The sequence below is a fragment of the Furipterus horrens genome, unplaced genomic scaffold, assembly GCF_987537825.1.
Source record: "Furipterus horrens unplaced genomic scaffold, mFurHor1.1.pri manual_scaffold_3, whole genome shotgun sequence".
NCBI classification, from domain to species: domain Eukaryota; kingdom Metazoa; phylum Chordata; class Mammalia; order Chiroptera; family Furipteridae; genus Furipterus; species Furipterus horrens.
The window spans coordinates 187,099,695-187,112,817 of record NW_028327173.1 but is presented as its reverse complement, the minus strand read 5'-3'; the positions used below and the strand labels follow the sequence as shown (position 1 = coordinate 187,112,817).

Sequence of the window (13,123 nt, the reverse complement as noted above, 5' to 3'; positions counted from 1 at the left end):
ACCATCAAGATGAAAATGTTGTATGTCTTCAAGAATTTTTTTTTTATTTTTGGACCTTAAAATCTAAATGACTTTAGCATAAACATAAATTCAGGGGTTAGGGACAACCTGTGTAGGGTACACCTTTAACTCAGCTTCCAAGTCCATGTAGGGACCTTGTATTTGTCATCTCCCATCTACAAATAACTTTCAGTCTCTGAATATGACAGTCTCTCTGATCCAGAATATCTGGGCTCTAATTTAGCTTGTCCTTCCTGGAACAAAAAGGCCACCATCCAGAGATGTAGCACCACAGAATTTATGAAAAATACAATTACTATAAGAGTCAGCAAATAACAAACCTTTATTGAACAACAACTAGTTGTAGTGACTTTGCTAGACACAGGTGATACAGAATGGTAGGAGTTCATGGCCCTGACCTCCAGGCTATATCTATATCTATATCTATATATAAATTTCAAGGACTATGCTGGTATTTCTTTCAGGGGAACTCAAAGTTCTAGTCAACATGGTATCTAGGAAGCCATCAGTGGCCATGAAAATGTTGTGGGCACTGAGAGGCTGAGCATGATCTAATGAGGTTAGGGACAGAAGATACAGAATGGGGCATGGTTCCCAAAATTCTTGTACACCATTATGCAGTGCCTTGAGCCCCCCATGGTCATATTCTCCACTAATAAGCCAGCTAATCTGACAGGGTTGCAATCTGTATACAGTTTTCATGGTAACTGGATTCTCACTCTTTTCCAAAACGGATGTGATAATTTGATTCCTTAGAAGATCATGAATGACCAGCCCTGTCTCTGCTTCACTCACTGGTTCCCCCATCCTCGTTCCTCTCTCCCTGGCCTGCAGAGCTGCAGGGAAGGTGTGGGGAAAACTCTCCTAACTGCAGGGCCCTGGCATTCAGCAGTCTCTCCAGCGGCTCACACCTCTTGCTGCTGCTGCTGCCGCCGCCGCTGCTGCTGCTGCTGCTGCGCATGCTCCCAATGCTGCCTTTCGCATGCGGCTGCAGAGCTCTCTCACCAACTAAGCTCGTTGCTTCTTCTGCTGCTGCAACCACAAAGCCTGGGGACACTTTCAAGATGGGACCTTAATGCTCTTTCCTTTTCTTTCTTCCCCTTGTCTGGGATCCATTTGCAAACAGCGCTCCTGTTGTCTCCAGGTAAGAGGTGCCTTGCCCTCTCTTTTCTACTTCTTGCCAATGCTGTTAATTTAGTTTAAAAGCAATGTCCTTTGATTTATTTAATAGGAGCTGTAAGTTCAAGTTAACCTGACAATCCTCCTAAAGACTAGGAGATTGATTTCTTCACTTGAAATAATTGTGAGGAAATAGACAATTCCTTGAGCACCATTTCTGTCGGTGTTTGTGGATAAAGGCATAGGCTGGCTCTCTCTGGGACCAGGAAGGGAATTGAAACTTACCAAAGAGCCAGTGGGTCTTAATTTATCTGTCATCTCATGTCGTGAGGCAAGAGAGGATGAAAGTCAGAGCCAAATCTTCTAATAGGATTGTGATGGGATTTGAAAGAAAATACTTTGATCTTGAGTGATCCAGAGAAAAATAATCAGGAGCTGCTGTGAGAACATGAAAAGCAATTTTTAAAGAATCTGGAATTTGTGGATCTTGGAGATCTTCCATCTTAGCACAGCCGAGGTTTAAATGGCTAGAACTTTGATTTATTTGACATTGATACTTGAAGTCACATGTGCCATGAACAACAAGAAGAGTTAAGATGTAATGGGAAAGGGGGTAATTATCTGGCTGGAAATAGAAATTTTAGATATTTTATTTTAGAGATTCTCATGCAGAACTTGTTGCAGGACATACACCTACCCTGAGAATATGCTTAAATCATGGAATCCAATGATAAACATCTCATTTTATGAGCAGATATGAAAGCATGCCCATCACATTCAGCAATACTGTAGCTTGTGGTGCAGGCAGAGTGAGCTATAAAGGCTGTATGAGTACATATTGAAAGAACAGTTTGCATTTCATAAGTTCTGTGAACATATAAAAAATTAAGGCATTTGAGAGGCAAAGCATCTTAGAGAATTTATTGGTGTTCAAAGCCACCTATAGGCTACATTCTGGGTTTGAGAAAGGGGAGATGTACATAGTACACACTTGCCCTTGGTGCCTTCAACAAAACAAACAAAAAAAGTGTAGGAAAACCCATACATTTTCCCTTTCTGAAAAAAAATTACTCCAGCTTCCTTAGCTTCTTACTTTCTCTTTATACCAATAGGATAAGGACTACCTCCAACCCATATTTTCCACTAGTCTCCCAGGGTATTGCTGTCTAGCATGTCTCCACTTCACTCATCCTCTTGCCTGAAAAGGTACTTGGGCTTCTTTTTCCTAACTTTTGCCTCCACTTCCCACCATCCGTACAAAACAAAGACTGTGATTTAATTTAAGCTTCTTTATACTTTTATCATATTTGCACAAATACCAATAGAAGCTTAAAAAGGAAAAGGTGTTATTTCCTAGATCTTTTCATCTAAACCTATGGAACCTTTAACTTGGGAGCCCTTGGTTAGATTTAAGTTTACTGGAAATTTTAAATCTTTGTTTGAATTTTTCTGGTAAGACAGGCAAATGTGATTAATAGTGCCCAGTGGTGAAAGATGGAGAATAAATACTTTCATTCTGAGCTAAACACCAAGTTCAGGGGCCTTGGAGTGAGAGCACTGGCTGCATCTCTCCACTTCTTTTTGAGGATGTCTGTAGAGCATTCGTGGCAATTTATTTCTGTCTAGCCTGGCAAGTCCTTTGTTCTCCCAATATCTGCTCAATTTTTCAACCTATTCTCTGTCTTCCTCTCTGTTTCTAGCTCTCTCTCCCCTCATCCTTTTTCTAGGTTTGAGAGTTTATTTAGTCTGAATATCAACATCACCTGCTATTTATTCTCTTTACTTGGAATTCCGAAGATTCACATAAACAAATGGTCAGAATCAAAATGGATTTTAGGTTTGAAACTTAACACTCTCTCAAGAAATGAATGTGAGCAAAGGGATGATTATTACAAAAATAGAAAAAGGGAGGAATTACTACCAAACCAAGACACTAAATCAGAGTTGATTCAAATGGAATAGGGAGACCCAAAGATAGAGGATTGGTTATTTGTCAAAGACATTTCTTCCAAAAAGCTAGATAGAGATCCAAAGATAGAGGATTGGTTATTTGTCAAAGATATTTCTTCCAAAAAGCTAGGTGGAGATCCAAAGATAGAGGATTGGTTATTTGTCAAAGACATTTCTTCAAAAAAGCTAGATGGAAAAACTGTCTGTTACCACAGAGGTGGATAGGTCAGTAGGCTGTTCAATATGCTGCCAGATGGACATAGTGCTAGATTGATTGCTAGACAAGGGAATACACAAGTACATTTATGTGTCACTGGAGAGCTCTTTGTATTGGTATAAAGTTCTTGTGGCACATGTAAAGTATGACATGGGGGAATTGGGGAGGGAGAGTAGAACAATACTGTCACTGCTAGGATAGTTATTTCTGTGTGGTGCCAAAACCCACAGGTAGAGGAAAAGAGTACCCATGCTTTTAAGGACTCTGTGTCTTTTTCCTAAGGCTTTTTCTCAGGGTGTCTTGCAATCTGTTTTCTAGCATTACTGACTTCATAGCCAGAACTCTAGATGTACCCAGATTTACCCTAAGAATTAACTAATAAAAGACTCAAAATTAAAGAATTAAAAGAACCCAGGCTGCTAGAGGGTGTCTGCTGACTTAGAAGTATACAGAAGAACGTAAAACCTTGAGAAATAATTGTTTCTGAAAGCCATTGCCAACACTAACAACAGGACAGCACCACGGACAGCTCCTGTTTTGGACGTGCCGTCTGTGTTTGGTGCCAGAAGCACAGAGAAAGCAGCCAACTCAGAGATCCTCTGCACGCCCTTACCATCTTCATTCAGACCAACTAAGAAAATCCTTATATAAAATAGGCTCTCTCTCCTTGGTAACTTACACCCTTAGCTTATTGTCCATTCAATGAATTCCTTTTTTTGCAACTTCAAGAGCTTGAGTCTCATCCTTCCCCATGTTTCACCAATTCCCAAGATAGAAAAGAAGATCTTCATGGCCTCTGGCCCATTTTGTCCTTGAGATTATCCAAAGACCAGAGGATTTCCCCAGGATATTTACTGTGTGGAATGAAGGCAGTTAAGGAGCTGAATAAAAGAACTAATTGCCTGCAAGAATGTGGACTTGGATGGAAAAATGTTTAAACAAGCTCTGAAAGAAACAAGCTGCCAAGAGCAATTATCTAATCAAAGGGAAATAAAAGATTCAATCTCTCTTTCACTCTAATCCAGAAAACATGTCTTCATGGTGAAGTGGTCTTAAAATGGACTCTCCAGCTGAAGTGGAAAAAATTTCTAACCATTCAACGTGAGAAGGGACCACTGGTAAATGACTCAAGAGGCCGAGGGACACATGAATGCCTCAGAAGAAAATAAAGGAAGATCTTTCTTTTGTGTGTTTTTGGACACATATTTGTGTTCCAGAAGAAATGTGCCAGCTTCTTATAGAAACCCTGGGGATATTTCATTTGAAAGTCATGAAGTTATGGGGGATAATATTCACTTGTATGAAATGTAGATATTCCTGGAAACATCCCCCCTTTCTTCTTTATAAAGGGGTTAGTGCTAAGAGTGCTGGGAGCAGATATGAATATAAACCAGTGGACATTACCCTTGGTTTCAATGTGCCTCTGACCTCCAAGAACACCAAGATGAAGTACTGGACAGTCAGGTACAACAGTTCAAGATAGTTCAAGGTCAAGATATATGTTCACATCTCTCTAATATTTCACCAAGTGACTTGGGGACTTCACTCAGTGGTATTTCTCAGAAAGTCTTTCTCAGTCAGGTTGGCAACTGAGGTATAAAATGGAAAGAGGGGTGCTTATTCCAGGTCTGCAAGGAAACTTCTTATGTTCTGATGGTCATAAAGTATTCAGTGCTTTATAGAAACAGGCACCAAAAAGTACACAAAATCCCCACTCCCCAGAGTTATCTGCTTTATGCCCACTGCTAAGGCCTAATCCTCTTGAGTTTTAGACTTTTAGGGAATGGAGAATGTGCTAAAGTTAGTCTGATTTTGTTTTGTTGCAGAGGTGACAGACAGGAAGCTGACTGTGGAGGAAGAGGAAGCCAAGAGAATAGCAGAAATGGGAAAGCCAGTATTGGGTGAACACCCCAAACTAGAGGTCATCATTGAAGAGTCCTATGAGTTCAAGGTCAGGCCATAAGTGAGCTCTCATTGAATAACAGAGTAATGGGTGGGAAGTAGATGACCCCAACTTTTGTTCCCATTTTACTACTGAATATGTAAAGTTACAGTGTTGGCCATTTTATATCCAGGGAATATTGTGAGGACACATAACAAAGCACATAGAATAAATGGGCTATGATGTGTCATTGCTATGGTTTAACTGTATTTTTAAAACAGAGATACTAAAATATACTACTCCATGGCAAGGTTTATTGATGTCATTACCATTATTCTCTGTTGTATTGCTCTAAATATCTAGTGTCAACTGTCACAGCAAAGAAAAGGGAAATAGAAGAATTGCCCTAGAAGATACCCCCAAGGCTGTTCATGTACAGTTTGCAGATTGCATGTGGACTACCCTGGGATGCAGGGCATCTTTCATTCCCTTGAAACACCAGACTCCTCCATGGTTCCAAGCATTCTAACCTCATAGTTCCAAGTTTCTATCTCCCTGACAGAGTACGGTGGACAAACTGATCAAGAAAACAAATCTGGCCTTGGTTGTGGGGACCCATTCCTGGAGGGACCAATTCATGGAGGCCATCACTGTCAGTGCAGGTAAGAGGGGCACAGGATGGGCACAGGCCTTGCTGGGAGAAGGAGGTAATACCAGAGAAGGAATAAAACAACCACATCAACAGCCCACCAATCACTGGGAAGGCCTTGGTGCCCAGACTCCCCAGCTCTGGTCCTGGATGTTTGTCTGTTTTCACGGGGTCACTTTGGAGAAGCATCATGGGGCAACTGAAAGAACATGGCTACCTCTGGTTTCATGTCCTGGTTCTGTTGCCTGAACTAGCACAAGTTATCCTATCTGGGCCTCCATTTCCTTATGCAAAATGGGAGCCATTGCTACCTTTCTCAGAAAAGTAAGTAGAAAGGTACAGAGTCTGATACCAAACACAAACCCAATAAGTTCTGGTTTCCATTATTCCATCCTCTCATTAATTTGTCACTCATTTTTGTAAAATGGGGGACTATTTTGATTTGGAGATGTGAGGTCTGGCATTTGTAAAATCTTTGCATTGGCTCGCTAACATATCTCTAGCTTGGATGATTTAAAACATTTCCCTTGGAATTTACTGGCAGGTTCACCCAGTGAGGACCCACAGCACAGCCATTTCCCAAAGGCCCACAGACCTGTTGGAATGGCGATGCCAAGGCTCTCATCGCCACCGCCAATATTGCCTCTCAGCACCACTGAGGCCACCTTATACTGCTTTGCCTCTTTTCATGAGGTTTTGTTGTCATAGCAACCCACAGGGTCATATCCCAGAGGTCCTAGAACCACTGCAGAGCACAGCCAGGAAGAGAGGGCTGCCTCCACTGCCACCCCACTTTTCACATCAGTGGCTTCTGATACTCCCAGTTCCCTCTCTGATGACCTTCCTATGCCCCTAAAGAGACAATAAATGGAATGTAGGCCATGTAACGTTTTCAAATGAGGGAACTGAGGTTCAGGAACAAGCGGTGATGTACCCCAGCTACAGATTCTCTTCCTGGCAAAGTAGTAGTTGGAACCCAAATGTCCTGACTCCTGCTCTTTCAAAACTGGGCTTCCATGACTTGTGTCCAAACACCCCAGAGGTTGCCCTTGGCAAGGCGCCAGCGTGCCTCAGCACATCCTCTCCTCCTGGCTGCTGAGTGGGCAAGTCTGCCCACGTTTCCTGCCAAGGACAAAGGGAGCCCAACTGCGCTCTGTCCCATGGGAGTTTTGGAGGATGGCACTGGCTCTCTGGTACGCCCACATGATCTGGAATGACAGTTGCCCCTCTGGGGACGGATAACGACCAGAACCACGAGGTTATTGCAGCAGTCACGTCAGGAAAATTAGAGAGGAGCCCCACCGGCATCCAGTGAAGAGCGGGCACACCGCTGACGGCGCTTTTCTTCACCGATCACCCAGCGCAGCCCGCTCCACCCGCCTCTCACTCCGCCGCCGCCTTGGCCCTCTCGTGTTCTCCCATGCTAGCTCTTATTCTCTGTCCTCTCTCGCTTATCCCCCTGTCCTCTCTCTCCCACTGTCCCACTGTGCCCTGCATCCAGATTGGCCAGTGGGGCACTCCAGCTTGTTTCCCATCTCTCAGCTGTTTTCTGGTGCCAATGCCCCGGCCCGTGCCACTGCCCAGGAGAGAGCTGGAGTCCCCACTCCCTGCCCCCAGCTGCTCTGATGCCTGTGCTATGGGTGAGACTCAACTTTCTTGAGAATGGGGATCTGACCTCGCTGCCCTTTTCTGGGTCTGTTTATCTTGCCTCCAGCAGGGGATGAGGATGAGGATGAGTCAGGTGAGGAGAGGCTGCCATCCTGCTTTGACTACGTCATGCACTTCCTGACAGTCTTCTGGAAGGTGCTGTTTGCCTGCGTGCCCCCCACAGAGTACTGCAATGGCTGGGCCTGCTTCGTCGTCTCCATCCTCATCATCAGCATGCTCACAGCCATAATTGGGGACCTGGCCTCCCACTTTGGCTGCACCATTGGCCTCAAGGACTCAGTCACAGCTGTTGTTTTTGTGGCATTTGGCACCTCTGTACCAGGTGAGATGAGGGATGCTTGGGTTTGCAAAGAGGATATCACTGGGTTTCAGTGACCTCAACCCTCTGCCTAATTATCCCCTTACGGTGCACAAAGAGATTAATGATAATATTACTAATGAGAGCTAACACTTCTTGAGCACTTGGTTGTGTCGGGCACTAAGCAAATTACATATTTTATCCTTGTAACACTCACCAAAACCCTGTTCAGTAGGGACAGTTATTATGCCCACTTGACAGACAAGGAAACAGAAGCCTACAGAGATTAAGTTACCTGCCCAAGTAAGTGGCCCAATTTTTTAACTTCCACATTATATGAATAAGCCACCAACAATGTAATTCAGAGAATGTAGATGTTCTTCTCCTTCCATTTCCCCCTGGCAGTCCCTGAGAGGCTAAAGCTTAGCCTGCTTGAAGATGTCACAATAGAAGCGCCCACAGCATGCCTGGCCTTCTCTATTTAGAAGGACGACTGTGAGCACTAGGTGTCTTCCTGGGGCATAGGCAAAGGAAGCTCAGTGATCTGTTTTTTTTTTTTTTCATATGATGAATTACATACTCTTTTTTGTTCTTACAAATATCTAAAGATGAGCAGGAACAGGCATGCATTTATTCATTCATTAGACAAATATCTCCTGAACCTGGTAGAGCTTCGTGCTAGTTGCTGGAGCTAAAGTGGGAAGTAAGACACATGTGCTTCCCCTCCTCATATGGAGTTTATAATCTAGAGACAGAGATTACACTCAACTACTATAGTTAAAATCATCTCAATAAGGGCTGTGAAGAAAAAGTACAGATACTGTGCAAGTATAAACCAGGGGGAGCCTGGGATAGGCTGGTCAGGGATGGCTTCCAAGAGCAGACATATATAAGCTGGTCTGGAGTGACAAATGGCAGTTAGGAGGTGGCAGGGTCTGCATTAGCTCAGGGTCCTTACTTGAACCCTGAACTCCTGCTAGCTTTCCAATTGCTATAGGAAGAGAGTGCATCCTCCTACAAGAGAGTGGGACTGAACCTCATTGGACAAGACTCTGCTGGCTCAACCCAGGCAGGGAAACCCTTCCTGACCCAAGAAAACAAATCTTTCTGGAGAGTTACTGAATCCTCCCCAAACCACAGTACAGACCAATGGAATTATTTATACATTAGTGATGCAAGAGGTTTGGCTATTAAGGAAAGGCACCGGGTCATAGAAAATTAGATGGTTGAGCCAGCACAGGCTCAGTGGAGGACACATCCTGTGACGTTTGTTCTCCAGGTCTCAAGGGACTAGAACAATCAGAGAAGAAGGAGCAGATATGGGGAAAAGGAACAGATGTGGGAAGAAATCAGAGGCAAAAAAAAAGCGCAAGGTCATAGGCAAGAAAAGACAAGAAGTTTCCTCTGGGAGATCTGAGAAAACTGGCAACAAGGAGGCAAGCCAGGACCGCAGGGAGAGAGTTTGGGGCACTTCCAAGTTCTTGCAGTTGGTCCAGGGAACAGCTGGCAGTTGTGGGGGCATGAAGAAGGTGATGCTATGATCTACTCAGCTAATTTTGCGGCTTTGGCTAAAACTCTTTGGACGTAGGGTGATAGTGTGCAAAGAGCCTTATGTGAGGGTTTTAGGATCAGATCTCTTGCTAACTTCCCATTTGACCTTGGGTAGATTCCTTGACCATTATTTTCTTTAACTGTGAAAGAAAAGGTAACTAGATGTCCCCGATAGCCCCTCCAGTGCCTACAAGCCATGCCAACATCTGAAGTCACACAGTCTGTAGGGTCCTGTGCTCATATACTAACTGCAAAGGCAGAGTCCCCTCTTCCGTGACTCCAGCCTCATCCCCACACAGCCTCATCGTGGTTCCCCAATGTGTCTTCTGTCCCCCTAAATCCAGCAGCACCTAGCATAATGCTGAGCATACGGGCCTGGAGCAGTAAACTATACCTGAGTAAAATGCCCCATGTGACAGTTACAATCAGGCATTTTACTCTAAACCACCTCACAGGATGTCAAAACTCCAGCAGGGAGCATTATGGGATAGCAAACCTTCCTTACTGAAAAAATAGTCAAAAGGGAACAATAAACTCACTTGGTAAATAACAGGACCAGAAAGGCCCTTAGGAATCTTTCAGACTTTAGCAGATGAGGAATGGGAAGCTCAGAGAAGTGAGGTGACTTGTCCAAGGCCACTTAGCTTATTAATGGCAGAGCTGCCTCTCCTTCCTAGGTTCTGCCCACCGGCCCGAGCTGCCTTTTGGACGTAAAGGTAGGCCCTCCTCATCTCAGCCTCCCTCCAGCTCCCATTTGTCTTTGTCTTTCTCCAGATACATTTGCCAGCAAAGCTGCCGCCATCCAGGATGTGTATGCAGATGCCTCCATTGGCAACGTCACGGGCAGCAATGCCGTCAATGTCTTCCTGGGCATTGGTCTGGCCTGGTCCGTGGCCGCCATCTACTGGGCCATGCAGGGACAGGAGTTCCATGTGTCTGCAGGCACGCTGGCCTTCTCCGTCACCCTCTTCACCATCTTCGCGTTCGTCTGCATCAGCGTGCTCTTGTACCGCCGACGGCCCCACCTGGGCGGAGAGCTTGGCGGCCCTCGTGGCTGCAAGCTCGCCACGACTTGGCTGTTTGTGAGCCTGTGGCTCCTCTACATACTCTTTGCCTCGCTGGAGGCCTACTGCTACATCAAGGGGTTCTAAGCCACAGACAAGGCCTCCAGCAGGGTAGGCCTAGGACTTCTCATGTGTGCGAGAAGGACAATTCCCCACCGGGGACCTCCCCAGAGTGAGCAGCCCTGGAGAGGCAGCTTCAGGACCTGAGCCCCAGGAACTTCACCCAACCTGTGCCCTGGCAGTGATCTGAAAGGGCAGAGTCTTAATCCATCAAACAGAATGGAGGAAACACCCACTTTACTGAGTATTTAATTCAGTGCAAATCAACAACAGCAACAAGTCCGCCTCCACCCATCTCCCCACCCGCATCCCTGACCTGTAGCAAAGGTCGGATCCTTTCGCTGTCTTCTGTTTCACCTTCTGACTATTCCTGTGCTTCTACTTTCCTCGGGGGCAGGGTGGGGTCCTCCTGTCTGTCCAGCCTGCTGCACCCCTGTTCTCGCACTCAGCTGGCGGGGCGTGAAAGTGAGCCAGAGCCACGTGGCTGGTGTGGGGGTCTCCTTTCATTGTAATCATTATGTGGTTGCTTTCATTTTTCCCTTCAGGTTTTGCTCATCATTTGTTCATTTCTGTCTTTCCTTTCTGACATTAGTGACAAAGGTGCTGTGAAGGAAGGTCCGAGCTGACGGGCAGGGGCGCAGATTGTCACACACTCTCCCACGCCCTGGCAGACAGCTGCCTCTTGGCTCCATCGAGGTCCTGTCCCCCAACTCCTTTTTTCCCTCTGAATTCTTAAGTGGACTGATGACGTGTGGGTGGAAGTGAGTTTGTGCACCCACGCAGGGCACTAAAGAACGAGGGTGGTAGCTGGAGCAGGAGGAGCTTCATATGCTTATGTCAAAATCAAGTTCAAAAGAAAAAGTCATTGTTCTCTTCCCTGCTAAGCCTTTCAAATTCTGTCTCATGGTGTCAATGTCTATATGTTTTTTCTTCTGCAGGAAGACCCAGCAAATGGGAGATATGGAACAAAAATAGGGATGGTATGTGATGACAGAGGGCAGCTGGGGGAACGAGAGTGATCTTTGCCTTCTCAAGTATCTTTGGCTTTGTATCTGAGGCAGGAGAGAAGGGCTGTCCCACTAGTGAGCATCTTTCAGGGGGAAAGATTTTTAAAATATCAGTGCTTCTGAGAAAGGTCAGCTTTACCACCCCTCACTGTCCGATGCACCATACTAAGAGGCCTGACTGTATTTCTTGAGGTAATGGAACAACTTAGAGGTTTATAAGAGAGGGAGGGGCTCCTTTCACCTCTCCTGGATCCCTAGGTTATGTCTGAAAGCATTTCCACAAGGTGGGAATTGGAATGCCTCATCTCTCCCACATTCCTTCTTATTTTAAAACCCCCTGAAGCTCTTTTTCCAACCTGTGGGCTACTTTTTGCCCCAGTAGGAGGAATCTTAGTTGCCAGAACCCCAGGGAGCCTGGGTTTCTAGAAAAAGAGATTTCTATGCCCTACAGACCTTCTCCCAACTGATTTTGAAAGAACCTGGCTTTAAAATACACACACGCACACACACACGCACACACACGTGAGATTACCACAAAACTGCCCACAGAGCTTTAGGCTTTCTGCATTGACATAACTACATTTTTTTAAGGGGGAAAGAGAAATTAAAAAACACCTGTTTAATTTTAAACACATTTTTTTAAGAAAAAGAAATAACTAAAAAGAAACTGTGCTCAAGTCATAAGCTATGTTGACAGTTGCCAGTGGAAATGTTGGGTTGGTCTAAAAAAAATAAAAATAAAAGCTATACTTATATCTCTCTAAATACAGCTTACTTTGCCCTGTGTTTCTTCAGGAGAAGGTCCAGGGAGCCACCTTGGGTTCCTTCTGGAGCAGATGTGGTTGAGGTGAAGGTGTCACCTCCTATTTGTATCTGTCGTCTCCCAGATGCCAATGTGCAGGATACGGTATTTTTAAAGCAAAAAAAAATACTTCAGGGAAATTCCACTTGTCAAAATCTGGACTTTAGGAGCTAGAGAACACATGCATTGGGGTTGTGATAAAGGGGAAAGAGCTCTTTGAATGAGAAAGACACGGCGGGGCAGGATTCCAGCTAGGCAAACAGTGCCCTGAATTTATCATCAATAGGCGTATTCATTCATTTGTTTGCTCATCATCCACTGAACAAGCGTATTTCTATGCATTGAGCTCCATCCTGATGATGCACAAAGAGTAAGATAAAGTTACAGGCCTTAAAAAACTCACAGTCCGGGGGGGGGGGGGTAAAATGTCTTTTAAAGATCTTATTTATTTATTTTTAGAGAGAGGGGAAGGGAGGGAGAAAGAGAGGGGGAGAAACAGGAATGTGTGGTTGCCTCTTGTATGCCTCCAACAGGGGACCTGGCCCACAACCCAGGCACATATCCTAACTGAGAATCAAACTGGTGACCCTTTGTTTCACAGGCTGGTACTCAACCCACTGAGCCACACCAGCCAGGGTGGGAGGTAAAACATCTTTTAACCAAGGCTCTTCTGATTACAAGAAACTGAAACCCATTAAACTAGTTCGAGAAATGGACGGAGACCATATTGCAAAGGTCTGGGCAGGGGTCGGGGGCAGTCAGGAACCCAAGGCAGGAGGCACAGCAAGCCATAGGAGCCTGAAAGCCCTTAGGAACCGAGACCACTCTACGTCCC

The 13,123-nt window shown here is 45.1% G+C and overlaps 1 protein-coding gene across 7 annotated transcripts in view; it reads left to right on the top strand.

Annotated features, from left to right (window-relative positions):
* The window catches only part of SLC8A3 (solute carrier family 8 member A3), a 125,046-nt gene extending 112,793 nt beyond the window's left edge, over nucleotides 1–12,253 (top strand). For 2 of the 7 annotated variants that reach the window (XM_090271064.1, XM_090271063.1), the window contains exons 4-8: nucleotides 1,148–1,165; nucleotides 5,134–5,258; nucleotides 5,752–5,851; nucleotides 7,556–7,828; nucleotides 10,130–12,253. In XM_090271064.1, the coding sequence (XP_090127190.1) occupies nucleotides 1,148–1,165; nucleotides 5,134–5,258; nucleotides 5,752–5,851; nucleotides 7,556–7,828; nucleotides 10,130–10,506 (893 nt within the window). In that variant the 3' untranslated portion in view covers nucleotides 10,507–12,253. Of the gene's footprint in view, nucleotides 1–1,147; nucleotides 1,166–5,133; nucleotides 5,259–5,751; nucleotides 5,852–7,552; nucleotides 7,829–10,129 lie in introns of all 7 variants that reach the window. The other 5 variants (XM_090271062.1, XM_090271061.1, XM_090271066.1 and 2 more) reach the window with 3 other exon arrangements.
* The last annotated feature ends 870 nt before the right edge of the window (nucleotides 12,254–13,123 follow it).